We start from the raw sequence: 15225 nt of genomic DNA, 5'->3' as shown, positions 1-15225 counted from the left end.
TGGTGGAAATGTATGTAAAGAAATAAAAGGAGAAATTATATTTTACCACTCTAAATTTTATCTTAGATTACATTTTGCACCCTAAACTTTTTTTTATTTGTTTGAGCAATGCATTATAAACTTTTTTAAAAACATGTTTCACACCCTAAACTATGATTCTTGTTACATTTTGCACCTTGACGTCAAGTTTGCTGTTAATTTGGATGGAAAAGTATGGCATCACGTGAAAAGACTCAATTGCTCATCTTCTCAATTCCTTAAAAGCAAATGAGAAATTACATTTTATCACCCTAAACTATACTCTCTATCACACTTTGCATCCTAAACTCTAGATTTCCATCAAAGTTAATAGCGAACTTGATATCGGGGGTGTAAAGTATAACAAAGATCATAATTTATGGTACAAAATGTGCATTTGAAAAGTTAAGAGTGCAAACTGTAATCTAGGGTAGAGTTGGTGGTAAAGTGAAATTACCCTTAAATAAAATTATGTAAATAAGTTAAAAATAACTTCTTTTTATTTTTTTTGGTGAGAATCCAAGTGAAAAATAATTTAGTGGCGTGGGATGGCCGGCTTTTGGAACCGTACTGTCTTTTTCTGTTTTTCGGAACTATCCTTTTCCATTTCTTGTTTAATCTCAAATGTATGTGCGGGCGTGTGTGTATATATATATATATATATATATATATATGAGATAGGTTCAAGTTACACCTGGTGTAACTTCACAAGAGTTACACCCTTTTTAGACCGTAGATTTTTATTAGATCTAACGGTGATAAATCACTACTTCTCATGCCATTAATATAGAGTCATTAATCCTAGATTTTAGATTTTAGAGGATATCCTAGTATTAATGATTGTCTCTCAAATTTTTTCATTTCTTTCTTCTTGTGTTCTTCTTTTCTTTCTTTTGTTTTCTTTTTTCTTTTTTCTTTTTTGTTTTCAGATAAACACACCTGTGAACCTGGATATTTTCATCAATATCTGGGTTTCTACAAAATAAAACACTATCTTAGGATCAGATTTATCATTCTCTCCAAAATTAAAGGATCAATGCTTATCCTCAATTTATATTAAACACAAACAACGATTACTAAAATTAAAGAATCAGAATTTACTTTTGTGCCTGTAAGTGCCAAAATTAATTACTAAAATAAAACAATTTATGCCTCTTCCAAACTCCATGATTTCATATTCCTAAATATAAAAATTAGTCATATATCAAATAACTTGATTCATTAAACAAATTCACCAACACTGTTATAAAAAGAGAGTTTCATTAAGAGGTGACCATGAATTTCTGACGAAATTTATGTAAACCCATCACGTCTTGTAGAACAACACACACATATATAGAAGTTCAAGATTCAACGTTGATGGCTATGCCCACAAATAATAATAGTGTTTTTATTTAACCAAGTTGAGGAAAACATAAAGAAAACATAATCGGATAAGAAGCACAATGGACTTATTTGGCATCCTACGAAAGACATAACTTGTTATAGTCAAGTGGTATATTATAAAATAATAAGGTCATGCTAAAGAAGGTCTGCAACTCAGAAAGTTAGGAATAGCGCTTGTGCAAGGTTAGAGATAAATTAATTAGAGAGAGAGAGAGAGAAACAGAAAATAGAAAAAAAATAGTAATATAATATTCCCTACCATTAATTTGGTTAGTCAGCGTGACAAGTAATAAATGTTTAATTATGACATAGATAGTTGACCTCTTTTAACCTTTAGATTTAATAGAAATCTACGGTCTAAAAAGGGTGTAATTCTTGTGAAGTTACACCAGGTGTAACTTGAACTCATCTCTCTATATATATATATATATATGTATATATATGAACCCTTGGTTTATTCAAAAAAAAATATTTCTTGGTAATATCATGTTGGAGAATCTGAAAAAAATTTGCCTATACACTTTACATGCTAGCGCTTTCTGAACTTTTTTTTTTTAATAAATAAAAATAAATTTTAAATTGTAATCGTTTAAGTATAAAACCTGTCATTATTTAAGAATTAAGAGAATTGACTCTTTTACTTTCATTTTTTCAGCCTTTTTTAATTTAATCAATCTCTTAGTTGGAGAGTTTAATTTTTATTTATTTTTTTATATGTAGATGTATGTTGGCTTTTTTTTTTTTTTTTTTTTGAGCCTGTATGTTGGACTTGGATTGTTAGTGGGAGAGAATTTGATTGACAATTTTAAGTTAAATTATAATAATTTAGCTTTATGTCTTTTTTAGAATTAAACCACTCTTTAGCGTGCGCTATCAATTAAAAAGTTAGCTTATTTTACTATTTAACTTATTTTTGTTACTATTCATAAGTCCCACTGCACTTTTTGATACTATTCATGAGTTTCACGGTACTATTTCAGTTAACTTTTACCTTTATTTACAATACTTTTAAAAAAAAGTTTTCAGTTTCAGCAAAATAAACAGATTCCAAACAGACCCTTAATTAAGTAATAGAATTATTTTTGAAAGTACAAAAAAGAAAAAAAAGACACAAAAATGTTTCATTCCAATTTTATATAAAGTAAGTCTACTGCATTATCAATAAATAAATAAATTTAATTCCACAATAAAATTTTCAATTACTAGGATGGAAAATTGGGATTGATATTCAATAAAGAAGATGTTAGAGATAATCTCATGTAAAAGTCATGTTATACTAATCTATATAATCTTAATATACATAAAATTAAAAACATTTAACTTTTGGTAAATTTCATAATATTTTATCACCTGAATTTTTGAGACCTCATAATTTTACACATCATATATATATATTAATTGAATTTAGTTTCTATTTTCTATATATATATATATATATATTTATACAAGATAGAATTTCTACTCTAGCCTAATCTAAGTGTATATGTGTGTGAAACTCCCTCCTGAAGACTTGAATGTTGGCCCTTGCCCGCCACACCCCACAAGCACTTATTCTTGGGAGCGATCACCACACCAAGGGTTTAAACCCTCCAACATCATATTTTCTTTAAAAGGTGTAAAACAATTGATAGTTCATAGTTCCATATACAAATACAAATTCAAATATAACAAATGTTCATTAATAATTACCATAATTAGATTCTTAAAAAAAAAAAAAAAAAAAAAAGCAGCTATCATAGTTATCAATTTTATATTGAAGGCAGAAATATAAAAAGAGAAAGGTTTACATTTTGTTAAACTTTTGTGCATTTTAACCAAAAAAAAAAAAAACTTTTGTGCATTGCACGAGTTAGCTAGCGACCAATGGTTTTCAATATAGATACATATGATATGACATGACATGACAGCAACATTAGTGGGTAATAATAATATGAGAGGGCAGAAGTAGTGAGGGTGGGGGAAGTAGGAAAAAATGGTCATAAAGGCTAAAGAGTAGAGGAAGAGGAAGAGGAAGAGAAACAAATGAAAATTCCACTTACCTACCTTCCAATCCAAGAAGGCAGCCGTCCTAGTCAAGAAATCCCATATTTATCTCTTTCTCTACAAAAACATGAGAAATACAGATACTACTTCTACTTCTACTTCGCCCTCTCTCTCTCTCTCTCTCTCTCTCAAAAGCTTCACACAGTTTTCCTAACCTTTTTCTCAAACAAGCACTGCAATAATGAACAAAGAAACTTATACGTAGCCCTCCACTTCCAGACAAAGAAACAGAGAGACTCGTCCATTCATACAACACCAAATAGCCCATTATTACAGTGAAGAGTAAGACTAGACGAGATAAAAGCATTCATTGTCGGCCATTAAAGCTTCAGCCAAGAGTTTTTTTGCCGAGACTGCTGCACAAAGTCTCGACTCTGCAATCTTTTTCAATAAAATAATACTGAGAAGATCCGTTTTGGATTCATTGCACTTTACGTTCCCGGCTTCAAAAGCCGCAAAATGAGCTAGAGATTTTTTTCTTCTTCTTAGAACTCTTTTCTTTTAAAAAGAAAAGAAAAAAAAAATCTTGACCTTTGGATCCACTGTATCCCCACCATTTGTGAGAAAAAAAGCCGAACTGGGTTTGTTTTGTTTTCGTCTTTGGTTCATGAATTCCACTGTTTTCAGTTTGTCATCACTAGGAGGAGTCTGTTGGAACTGGTGGACTTGCTGCTTTTATTATCTCTTTTTTGATGACTGATTATTGGCTTTAGGAGGTATGTTTTATAATCTCTGCAATCCTTATTGGTATTTTTCAATTTTGAGAGTTGTTGGGGGCTCTTTTGCTGACTGAATTTCTGGGTTTTGGTTGGAAATTCTTGTCTGCTTTGTGAAGTTTCTGAATTACGAGTTGTTGGGTAGTTTTAATTGATGGATTTATCACTGTTTTGTAATTTGTATCAGTTTTTGAATTCCTCTTAGGCTGGTCTTTCGGTTCTTTAATATGATTGAATGGAATTGCATTCTCATGTCTTAAATTTCCATACTGGTTTGTTGAGTTATTTGAATATTGAATTTAGTTACACTTCATATGATTTATTCATCACTCTTTTGCATACATGATTGGATTTTGTAGCCAGAGTCTTTGTTCTAGTTACTATTGAAATTCTGGTGTCATTTGAGAAATTCAATTATCTTCATTTCAATTATGAAATTATGCATGTGCAGGATTTAATTTTTTCTAATTTATGTTGTAGTTTTGATCAAGCCGAGGGCTATTAAAATGTCAAGGAATTTCAATTCAAGGAGCATTTTAGGATTGGGTTTTGTCCTATTTGTGTTTGTTACTACTCTACTTGTTTGTACTTCAGAGGGTTTGAATTTGGAGGGGAAGTACCTCCTAGAGCTGAAAAATAGTCTTCGTGATGAATTTAACTTTTTGGGAAATTGGAATTCGAATGATCAAACACCATGTGCATGGATTGGTGTGAATTGCACTTTTGATAATGACCCAGTTGTTTGGTCGCTTGACTTGAGTTCAATGAATCTTTCTGGAATCTTGAGCCCTAGCATTGGCAGTTTGGTCCATCTAAATAAGCTTGATCTTGGTTACAATAGGTTCACTGGAGATATACCTCGGGAGATTGGAAACTGTTCCAGCTTGGAATATATCTATTTGAATAATAATCAGTTTGATGGGCATATTCCTACTGAGTTAGGGAAGCTGCCTTATTTAAGAAGTTTGAATGTATGCAACAATAAAATCTCAGGTTCTATTCCGGAGGAGCTCGGAAACTTGTCTTTATTGGTTGAGTTTGTGGCATACACCAACAATCTCACAGGTCCATTGCCTAGTTCTATTGGAAATCTTAAGAGCTTAACTAGATTTAGAGCTGGGCAAAATGCTATTTCTGGTAGCATACCAGCTGAAATAAGTAGATGTGAGAATTTAGAATTACTTGGTCTTGCCCAAAATAAAATAGGAGGGGAAATACCAAAGGGGATTGGGATGCTTGGGAAGTTGACAGATCTGATTCTCTGGGCTAACCAGCTTTCAGGGTCTATCCCAAAGGAGCTTGGGAACTGTACGAGCCTTGATACTCTTGCTTTGTATGAGAATGTTCTTGTGGGATATATACCTAAGGAGATTGGGAACCTCAAAGCTCTAAGGAAGTTGTACCTCTATAGGAATGGGCTGAATGGAACAATTCCAAGGGAGATTGGGAATCTTTCTCTGGCATCAGAAATTGATTTCTCAGAGAACTATTTGACAGGTGAAATCCCCTCTGAGTTCAGTAAGATAACAGGCCTTCACTTACTGTACCTTTTTGGGAACCAGCTTACAGGTGTTATTCCAAATGAGATCAGTCACTTGAGGAACTTGACAAAGCTTGATCTCTCAATTAATAACCTCACTGGTCCTATTCCATTTGGGTTTCAATATTTGGCTAAAATGATCCAATTACAGCTTTTTAGTAACTTTCTAACTGGAAGCATTCCTCAGGGGCTTGGTCTTTACAGCCAACTTTGGGTGGTTGATTTCTCAGACAACCGGCTGACTGGAACAATACCTCCCCATCTTTGTCGACATTCTAACCTGATTTTGTTGAATCTGGAGTCTAATAACCTGTATGGAAATATCCCACCTGGAGTCATGAACTGCCAATCATTGGTGCAACTTCGTCTGGTTGGAAACAGGCTTACTGGGAGCTTTCCATCAGAGTTGTGCAAATTAGTGAACCTTTCTGCTCTTGAATTGGATCAGAACAGTTTCGCTGGTCCAGTTCCTCCTTCAGTTGGAAACTGCCAAAAATTACAAAGGCTTCACATTGCTGATAATTACTTTACAGAGTTGCCTAAGGAAATCGGAAATCTCTCTCAGTTGGTGACTTTTAATATTTCATCAAACTTGCTCACAGGACAGATTCTGCCTGAAATTTTTAACTGCAAGATGCTTCAACGACTTGATCTCAGCCAAAATAGGTTTGTAGGTGCATTACCAAATGAACTTGGAACACTTTCACAGTTAGAGCTTCTCATATTTTCGGAAAATAAATTCTCCGGAAATATACCTTCGGCATTGGGAAACCTCTCCCGTCTGACAGAGTTGCAGATGGGTGGCAACCAATTTTCTGGTGAAATACCTCCCGAGTTGGGTTCCCTTTCAAGCCTGCAGATTGCATTGAATCTTAGTAATAATGATCTCACTGGGAGAATACCACCAGAGCTTGGCAATCTTTATTTACTGGAATTCCTCTTCCTCAATAATAATCAATTGAGTGGTGAAATTCCTAGCACATTTGAAAGTCTGTCTAGTTTATTGGGGTGCAACCTCTCATTCAATAACCTTTCTGGACCTTTGCCTTATATACCACTGTTTCAGAACATGGCCATCAGCAGCTTTATTGGGAACAAAGGACTTTGTGGTGGCCCTCTCAGTGATTGCAGTGGAAATTCATCTTCTCCTTTTCCATCTTTGGAAAGAAATAATGCTCCTCGGAGTAAAATCATTACGGTTATTGCAGCTGCTATAGGTGGGATTTCTCTCATTCTAATTGTAATTATTTTATACTTCATGAGACGCCCAGCTGAGACAGTTCCTTCCTTGCAAGATAATGAGATTCCATCTTCGGATTCAGATATCTACTTTCCTCCAAAAGAGGGGTTTACTTTCCAAGATCTGGTTGAGGCCACGGACAATTTTCACGACAGCTATGTGGTTGGAAGGGGAGCTTGTGGAACAGTTTATAAAGCAGTTATGCATTCTGGACAGATTGTAGCTGTTAAGAAGCTAGCATCTAATAGGGAGGGGGACAGCATTGAGAACAGTTTTCGGGCTGAGATTTCAACTCTTGGGAAGATTAGGCATCGTAATATTGTGAAGCTATTTGGTTTTTGCCATCATCAGGGTTCGAATCTGCTACTCTATGAGTACATGGCTAGGGGCAGCTTGGGTGAAATGCTGCATGGGGCTTCTTCTAGTTTGGAATGGCCAACTCGGTTCACAATTGCTCTTGGAGCCGCTGAAGGTCTTGCTTATTTACATCATGATTGCAAACCAAGGATTATTCACCGTGATATAAAGTCCAACAATATTCTACTTGATGACAGCTTTGAAGCTCATGTTGGTGACTTTGGTTTGGCAAAAGTAATTGACATGCCTCAGTCTAAATCAATGTCAGCAGTTGCAGGATCATATGGGTACATTGCTCCTGGTAAGCTTCATTTTAAGCCCTTTCAGACTCACAGAAAATACTGTTTAATTATCATTTGTCTATGAGACTATTGCAGATAAAAATATTCTTTAATAAGGTTAACGAAAATACTGTATAAGCATATAGTTATCTTTCCTAGACCATCATGAGGCATTTTATTTTTTAATAATATGAAACTTTCACACTGTAAATAGAAAAACTAACACTATCAAGTTAAGCTTAGAGGGGAAACCTCTCTATCTCTCTCTCTCTCTCTCTCTCACACACATACACACACATCCCACATGAATTGCTTTGCCAAGTAATGCTTTTTCTCTATTATGATAGAGATTTATTTACTTCTAAAAGGGAATATGACATTTCATCATGCAGAGTATGCATACACTATGAAGGTTACAGAAAAATGTGACATCTATAGCTACGGGGTTGTTCTGTTGGAGTTGCTGACTGGGAAAACTCCTGTACAGCCACTAGATGAAGGGGGTGATCTTGTCACATGGGTGAGAAACTATATTCGGGACCATTCATTGACATCTGGGATACTTGACCCCAGATTGAATCTTGAAGATAAAATTACAGTTGATCACATGCTTACTGTCTTTAAAATTGCTTTGATGTGCACGAGTATGTCCCCTTCGGAACGGCCATCAATGCGGGAAGTTGTGTTAATGCTTATTGAGTCTAATGAATGAGAAGGAAACTCTGCTATCTCCAACTTATGATCTTCTTCTGAAAGTTGATGCCTTCTGTAAGTAAGTGACAGTTTTGAGTTTCTATTAACTGAGATGATTTTTTGGTGCTGATTCTTCGAATTTATCACAACTGCAAAAATGATAATCTCTTGTACATTTTATTCCCATTAGAAATTGTCATTACTGGACTTTTGTTTTTGTTAGTTTAAGGGGGTAATTGGTGTCTATCTTTAATACTATATTTCCTTTTGTAAGATACATTACAATCACCCTGGTGTACGGTTGCGGTACTATTCTATGTGTATCTTAAACGTCATCAAATTAATTACATTTGTTGGAAGGTGATTCTCTTTATATCCAAGTGTAATGCTTTCAAGGATGTGAATCAATTCTTGTTCATTATCCTAACTAACACTAATGAGGAAGAGTAAGTTGATTCAAGTTGAGGAAACAAAAAAAAGGTAGATGAAGATAAAATACATTAGTAGTAGTGGTTGTAGAAAATGAAATGTCAATTAAGGTGACAACGAGTATGATTTTGAAGAGGATAGAATCGCTAAAAGGAATTCATATAGCCAATCCTGATTAGTCTGTTGAGAATTCATGGTTGACCCCAAAGTTTTGAGACTAAGGGTTCAACCATGAATTCTTAAGAAACTAAGTGCACCTTTACATCAAATCTCTAACCATGATTTTTTAAAATAAGTTTTGGCCCTAAGAAGAGGGGTAGCTTGATTTGAATTATTTCCTTCACTTAATGAGTTATGGTTCCTAATAGATTGTGCTACCTTGGAATCTTCGAAATTATATAAAGTAGCCATGGACTTACGCGTTGTGAATGATAATTTATTTTTTTATTTTTATGGTAGTCTCTTTCTTCTTCTTCTTCCTTTTTTTTTTTAAAAAAAAAAAAAAAAAAAGTATATGTAATGTTTTTAATAACTCAAAGACAATGAAAAACCAATTGACTACTTCATAAATCACACACTAGAGTACATTTAATATCCTAAACAATTTATAAATTACGGTCCAAATCCATCATACAACTATACTATCAAAAAATGAACTACAACATGAATTACCTTTTGAATTACTACTTGAAATTTTCACAATTATTGGAAGAACTTAAATAAAAAAAAAATGTTTTCATAAAGTTTCTCATTAAACGTTACAATGCATAAAAGGAAAACCAATAATTGTTTATATACCTTAATTATCTTTTTTAAATAAAATTTATTATTAAAAAATAATACAATTTTTCTCAAGAATTCAAAAGTTAGCGAAAATGTCATTTTTAATAAAAGTTATTTATAACATTTTTTGTATAATTAAAAATTATATAGAATTTGGAAATTATTCTTTCAGTTTTAAATAAACTTTCTCAAACGCAATTTTTTATACCATACAATCCAAAAGATGGCTCAAGATGGTTGTAACTCTTTTTATTTTTTCATACAAAATTTAAATTTTATATTGATTGTATTTGTCAATTCATATTGTTCCTATAATATTTTTTGATGTAAAATATTTTAAAATAAGAAGATTACATGATTGACTAATTTGTTATCAATTGTTAACCTTTGTTATCATTATTCACATAGTATTTTAACAATTGTTAACATTATATAAAATTTTGTATCATCATATAATCTTCTTATTCTCAATCATTGTTTTCTCCAATTAATTTTTATTTTCTCTCCTTTTTTATTACTTAATTGTAGTATTATTGTTGTTACACTTCAATTGAGTCATATTAGTGGTTATGTCATTATGATTATTCCTAATTTTTCCTATAATTTTTTTAAAAAATTTACACATTTAAGATGAAAAAAAAAAAAAAAACTCCATTATTTAATAATCAAAATTTTATCTCTTTCTTAATTTTAACTCTTCTCATTATTAACTTCTCAACTTATTGTTACACTTTTTCTAACCTTTTTCATTTTTATCTTTTCATCTCCCCACTAATATTCACCTTAATTCATATGTGGTATAATGTATAATTTATTCTTAAAAATTTACTGAAAATAATTTGTTATCCTTAAAAATTGAACTATTCCTAAAAGTATATGTGGGGGTAAAATCCGTCAGTCGACGTTGGACCCTAGTACATACACTAAGCCCAACCACAACAAGAAGAAAGGGCATGGGCGTAGGATACCCTGGCCCAACCATGTTGGGCCGGGCCTGCTTAAGGGCGTCCGAGGAGGAGTACCTCCTCGGACTCGCCAAGTGTGTGTCCGATTCACACCCTATACATAGCGAAAAGTCATCCCATACGAAGGAACAGTGCATGGCATTCAAGGAGGGGGGCAACCACGATTGCCGCCGGGCCTGCTTAAGGGCGTCCGAGGAGGAGTACCTCCTCGGACTCGCCAAGTGTGTGTCCGATTCACACCCTATACATAGCGAAAAGTCATCCCATACGAAGGAACAGTGCATGGCATTCAGGGAGGGGGGCAACCACGATTGCCGCATTAAATGCCAAGGAGCTACTTTTCCAGCCGCATTAATGTGGAAAGGACAGGCGCACAGAATTATCTTGGCCAGTGCAACTCACAGAAAAGAGGGAGGATGTCCTATGGGACAGACACTCAAGTAGAGGCTCAGATGATTAACAAGTGTAAGATCGTGATCTTAGGAAGGATGCTATATAATAGAAGGAGATCCCCATGGCCAAAGGATCGGAAGCAGGAAGAAGAAAAAGATAGAAAAAAGAGAAAGGAGTTGGAGATAAAAAGCAGAATATACAGCCCCACGGCCTGTTATTCCAAAGGCTTGGAGGAAAATCCCTACGTCCAACTGGTTGCATGGCTTGTTCATAACTACGTTTCCTCTGTCAGAGACCTAGTTCTGTAACCTACTCTCTACAAATTCATTGTTGAGGGACTTTTTGGGCCAGAACCACCCTCCTGTTGGGCCTGAGCCCCAAAAACCGCCCCTACAGTATAAATTATTCTTTTTATTCTCAATCGTAGTTTTCTCTTTAAGATAATTAGATTGTATTTTCCAATTAATTTTTATTTTCTCTCATTTTTATTACTTAATTATAGCATTATTGTTGCTACACTCCAATTGAGTTACATCAACGGCCACGTCATTATCATTTTTCTTTCTAATTTTTCCTATAATTTTTTTAAAACATTTACTCATTTAAGATGAATTAAAATCTCTATTTTTAATAATCAAAATATCATCTCACTCTTATGCTCTGTTTGTTTCAGCATTAACGTTTTCTGGAAAATGGTTCATTTTTCAAAGAGCATTTTCTAGAAAACTGTCTTATTTTCCAGTGTTTGGTAACGACATTGAAAATGCGCTTGAGAATGTTTTCTGATGTTTGGTATGCAATTTTTTAAAATATTTCTTGTATAATTTAAAACATGTATATTATGTAAACTAACTAATGTAATCATTATAAATAAAAAAAACCAAGAATGAATTTGGTTTTCATACTAAATAATCTAAAATTTTGACAATAGATACAATCAAAATTAATTAGTTTTCAAATTTTCATGATCACCATCACTCATCTTGCTCATATATATAAACAGTAACGTACGTACACACACACATATCAACCATTTGTCTACTATGGTCAACCACAAGTCTTCAATATTACTCTAAATTATGTATTTACATAATGTACTGCATAATATATCATCACTACATAGTATTTGCCAAAAAAAAATGTATTTGTCAACAAATGCAATTCTCCTAAACAATTATCATTCATTATATAACAATATTATTAGTCCACGGTAAAGATTGTCCCATGTAAAAGCAATTTAGAGCAATATAGGTACTATGTTTAAAATTTTCATCTTTTACTTCTTTCATTCTTTCTTCTTCTTCTTCTATTTTTATTTTTTTATTTTTTTTGCACTTTATGTACGAAAAAGAAGTAACTTCTGCCTGGAATCCATCAAACCGAAAATTTCTTAGAGAAAAAAGAAAATCGAGCTTGAAATTCAAAGTAAAGAATTGGGATTTTGGTAGAGGAATGAAATAATTACCACTATAAATTTGTTCTCCTTTGCAAGTCGGAGCTATTGATCGATCAGTGAAGTAAAGAAAAATCTAATTAGAGAATTGTGTTACAGAGAGGAAGAGAAACATGGAGAAAAGAGAGAGGAGAGACAGTTAAAGAGAGAGATCTATGGGAAGAGGAGAGACCAGAGTTAGTGACGGTGAGGGTGTGAGGAGAGAAAAAGCAAAGGGAAAAGAGAAAAAGTGAGAAAACTTACCATGAGAGAGAGGAGCCAAAAAATTATATTTCCCATGGCTATAGACGAAGATAATATTTATTGGAGATGCAACGCATGAGAGAGAGATTGTTTTCCAAAAAAAAAAATTGGAAAACAACTTATAGAAAATAAGCCTTATTTTTATTAGAGTTTTCCGTTGACCAAAGATAGTTTTCCATTGACTATGTTTTTTTTGTGCTACCAAACACTGGAAAATGTGGAAAACTATCTTTACAGAAGGTTTTCCAGCGAAACAAACAAAGCGTTATTGTTATACTTTCTCCAACCTTAGGCATTAAACCGTTATATTAATTATGTTCAATAAAATATTGATGCATTATTTTAGTGCATATGTGCATGTACAAGATGTATCACATAAATTTAATAAATTCAATTAAAAACTAAAGTGAGCATTAACTGACTAGCTATTGGAAAGTATGTCTTTTGTTTTGTTTTTTTTTTTTTAAATTATAAAAAATAGCAATTTTAAAATATGCCTTTTGAAATTTTTTTTTTAAAAATATCACAAGTAAATGTTTGATTTGGCTTTAGGCTAATTTGTTTGTTTGAATAATTTTTGATAAATGTTACGTTTATAATATTTTCACAACAAATCCTAGGTGGCAATTATTATTGGTTCTAATTTATGTATTACTGAAATAGTTTTTTTGTCCATTGGTAATAACATGCCACTTAGAATTTGTTATGAAAGTGTTGTAAAAATGTTATGAACATAGCATTTCTCACAATTTTTTGGTTCAATCTTTAACGGACCAAAATTTTGAAGATGTCAAAATTTATTTTTAACGGACTCAAATTTTTATTTAGGATGTTCAAGTTTTTTTTTTAGGGTGGTCAAGTTTGTTTGTTTTGTTTTGTTTTTTCCCTAGGGTAGCCTTGGGCTTTACCACTTTATGCACTCATTAACCAAACCCTTATTTAAATATATTTCTCACAATTTTTTGGTTCAATCCTTAACGGACCAAAATTTTGAAGATGTCAAAATTTATTTTTAATGGACTCAAATTTTTATTTAGGATGTTCAAGTTTTTTTTTTAGGGTGGTCAAGTTTGTTTGTTTTGTTTTGTTTTTTCCCTAGGGTAGCCTTGGGATTTACCACTTTATGCACTCATTAACCAAACCCTTATTTAAATATAGAAACAAAAAGTAGCACTAAGAAATAGTTCATTGTGGACTGGAGGTACTGCATTAATTGATTTAATTCTAATTCCAATTATAACAAATGTCATACTGTCCGGTCCTAGAGTACTCACAGCAGTGGTGCTATATTGGTATATTGCTATATTTTAGCTCGTCAAACACCAAAATCATGCTCCAGTAGTGGAGCTAAATCTATTTATTTTAGCTCCATTGCTACAGTGCACATTTATAGATAGATGTGCACTGTTCATGAGAGCTAAAAAAAATATTATTTTATTCTTACCGGTTGATTAAAATAATAAAAAGTCTTTCTTTCTCTCTCTCTCTCTCTCTCTCTCAGTTACTCCGTGCCTTTCTCTCTCTCTCTCTCTCTCTCTCTCTCTCTCTCTCTCTCTCTCTCTCTCTCTCTCTCTCTCTCTCTCACTTCTCTGTCTCAACATCTCCGACCCATGCCTCCACTGGCCTCAACGTCACCGGCCTAAGCCAACCTAAGCCCCAAGCCGCCGATCCATGTCTTCGACCTACGCCTCCGCCCAGTCCTCCATCTCAACACTCACCCAACCCCAAATCATGCTCCGCCGATCCACGTCTTCGACCCAACGCCTCCACCTAGACCAGTGCTTTAGTTTTTCGCCGATCAGACCCACGCCTCCGCCCAGACCATTGCTTTGGTTTTCTGCCGATCAGACCCACGCCTCTACCCAGTCCTCCATCTCAATGCTCACCCAACGCCGATTAGACCATTGCTTTGGTTTTCGCCGATCAAACCCATCCGCCTCAAACCCACTTCTCTTCCGCTGATTAGACCCACGCAGACACTATCCTCCTCACCGAAGCCCAGCTCTGTGATTGGAGATATTTTATTTTGTTTGTGATTGGTGATTTTGTTTGGTCTAGGTTGAGGAAAAAGATTGGAGATTTCGATTGTTTTGTTTTTGTTTTTTTTTTTTTTTTTTTTTTTTTTTTTTTTTTTTTTTTCTATTGTGGACTGGTGATGGTGATGGTTATGGGCGTAGTTGTGGCTGTGGCTGATGGTAGAGGTGGTTGTGGTTGGTGCTGTGGATGTTTTTTGGGTAGTGAGATATATTATTTTATTGTGATGTTTATATTATTTTAGTGTGTTGAAAGCTAAAATAGATCCATTATTGCAGTATGTGTGTAGGTAAAATAGATAAAGTAACTTTTGGTGGAGCTAAAAAGCTAAATTTTTAGCTCCACTACTGTGGATGCTCTTAGGATTCCATGCATGGACTAGTTGGTCTAATACTCCATGAACAAAGGTTACATATACCCTGATCTCGAGTTCAAATCTTCTGTACCACCTTATAGGCTTATATGCTCCACTCTATACTCCACCAAACATATCTAGCCATGTGAATAGAAGATTATTAAACACAAACGAAAAACTTGACAGAGTCATGATATTTGGTTGAAATGCTCTAAGAGATTTATACTACTCATTACTATTTTCACGATGTATTACTTCTCGCAAGAGCACCATAAACGTGGTTCTTTAAAGCAAAT

General features: G+C 33.7%; 1 protein-coding gene across 1 annotated transcript; it reads left to right on the top strand.

Moving 5' to 3' along the window:
• Positions 1 to 3359: 3359 nt before the first annotated feature.
• On the top strand, positions 3360 to 8647 carry LOC126688470 (probable leucine-rich repeat receptor-like protein kinase At2g33170). The gene is given in 4 exon segments (XM_050383170.1): positions 3360 to 4163; positions 4644 to 7601; positions 7974 to 8289; positions 8291 to 8647. Coding segments are annotated over 3 exon segments (3315 nt in total). The 5' UTR covers positions 3360 to 4163; positions 4644 to 4669; the 3' UTR covers positions 8358 to 8647.
• Positions 8648 to 15225: the final 6578 nt, after the last annotated feature.

Source organism: Quercus robur, chromosome 6 (assembly GCF_932294415.1).
Source record: "Quercus robur chromosome 6, dhQueRobu3.1, whole genome shotgun sequence".
Classification (NCBI taxonomy): domain Eukaryota; kingdom Viridiplantae; phylum Streptophyta; class Magnoliopsida; order Fagales; family Fagaceae; genus Quercus; species Quercus robur.
This window is presented reverse-complemented; position numbering and strand designations above follow the sequence as displayed.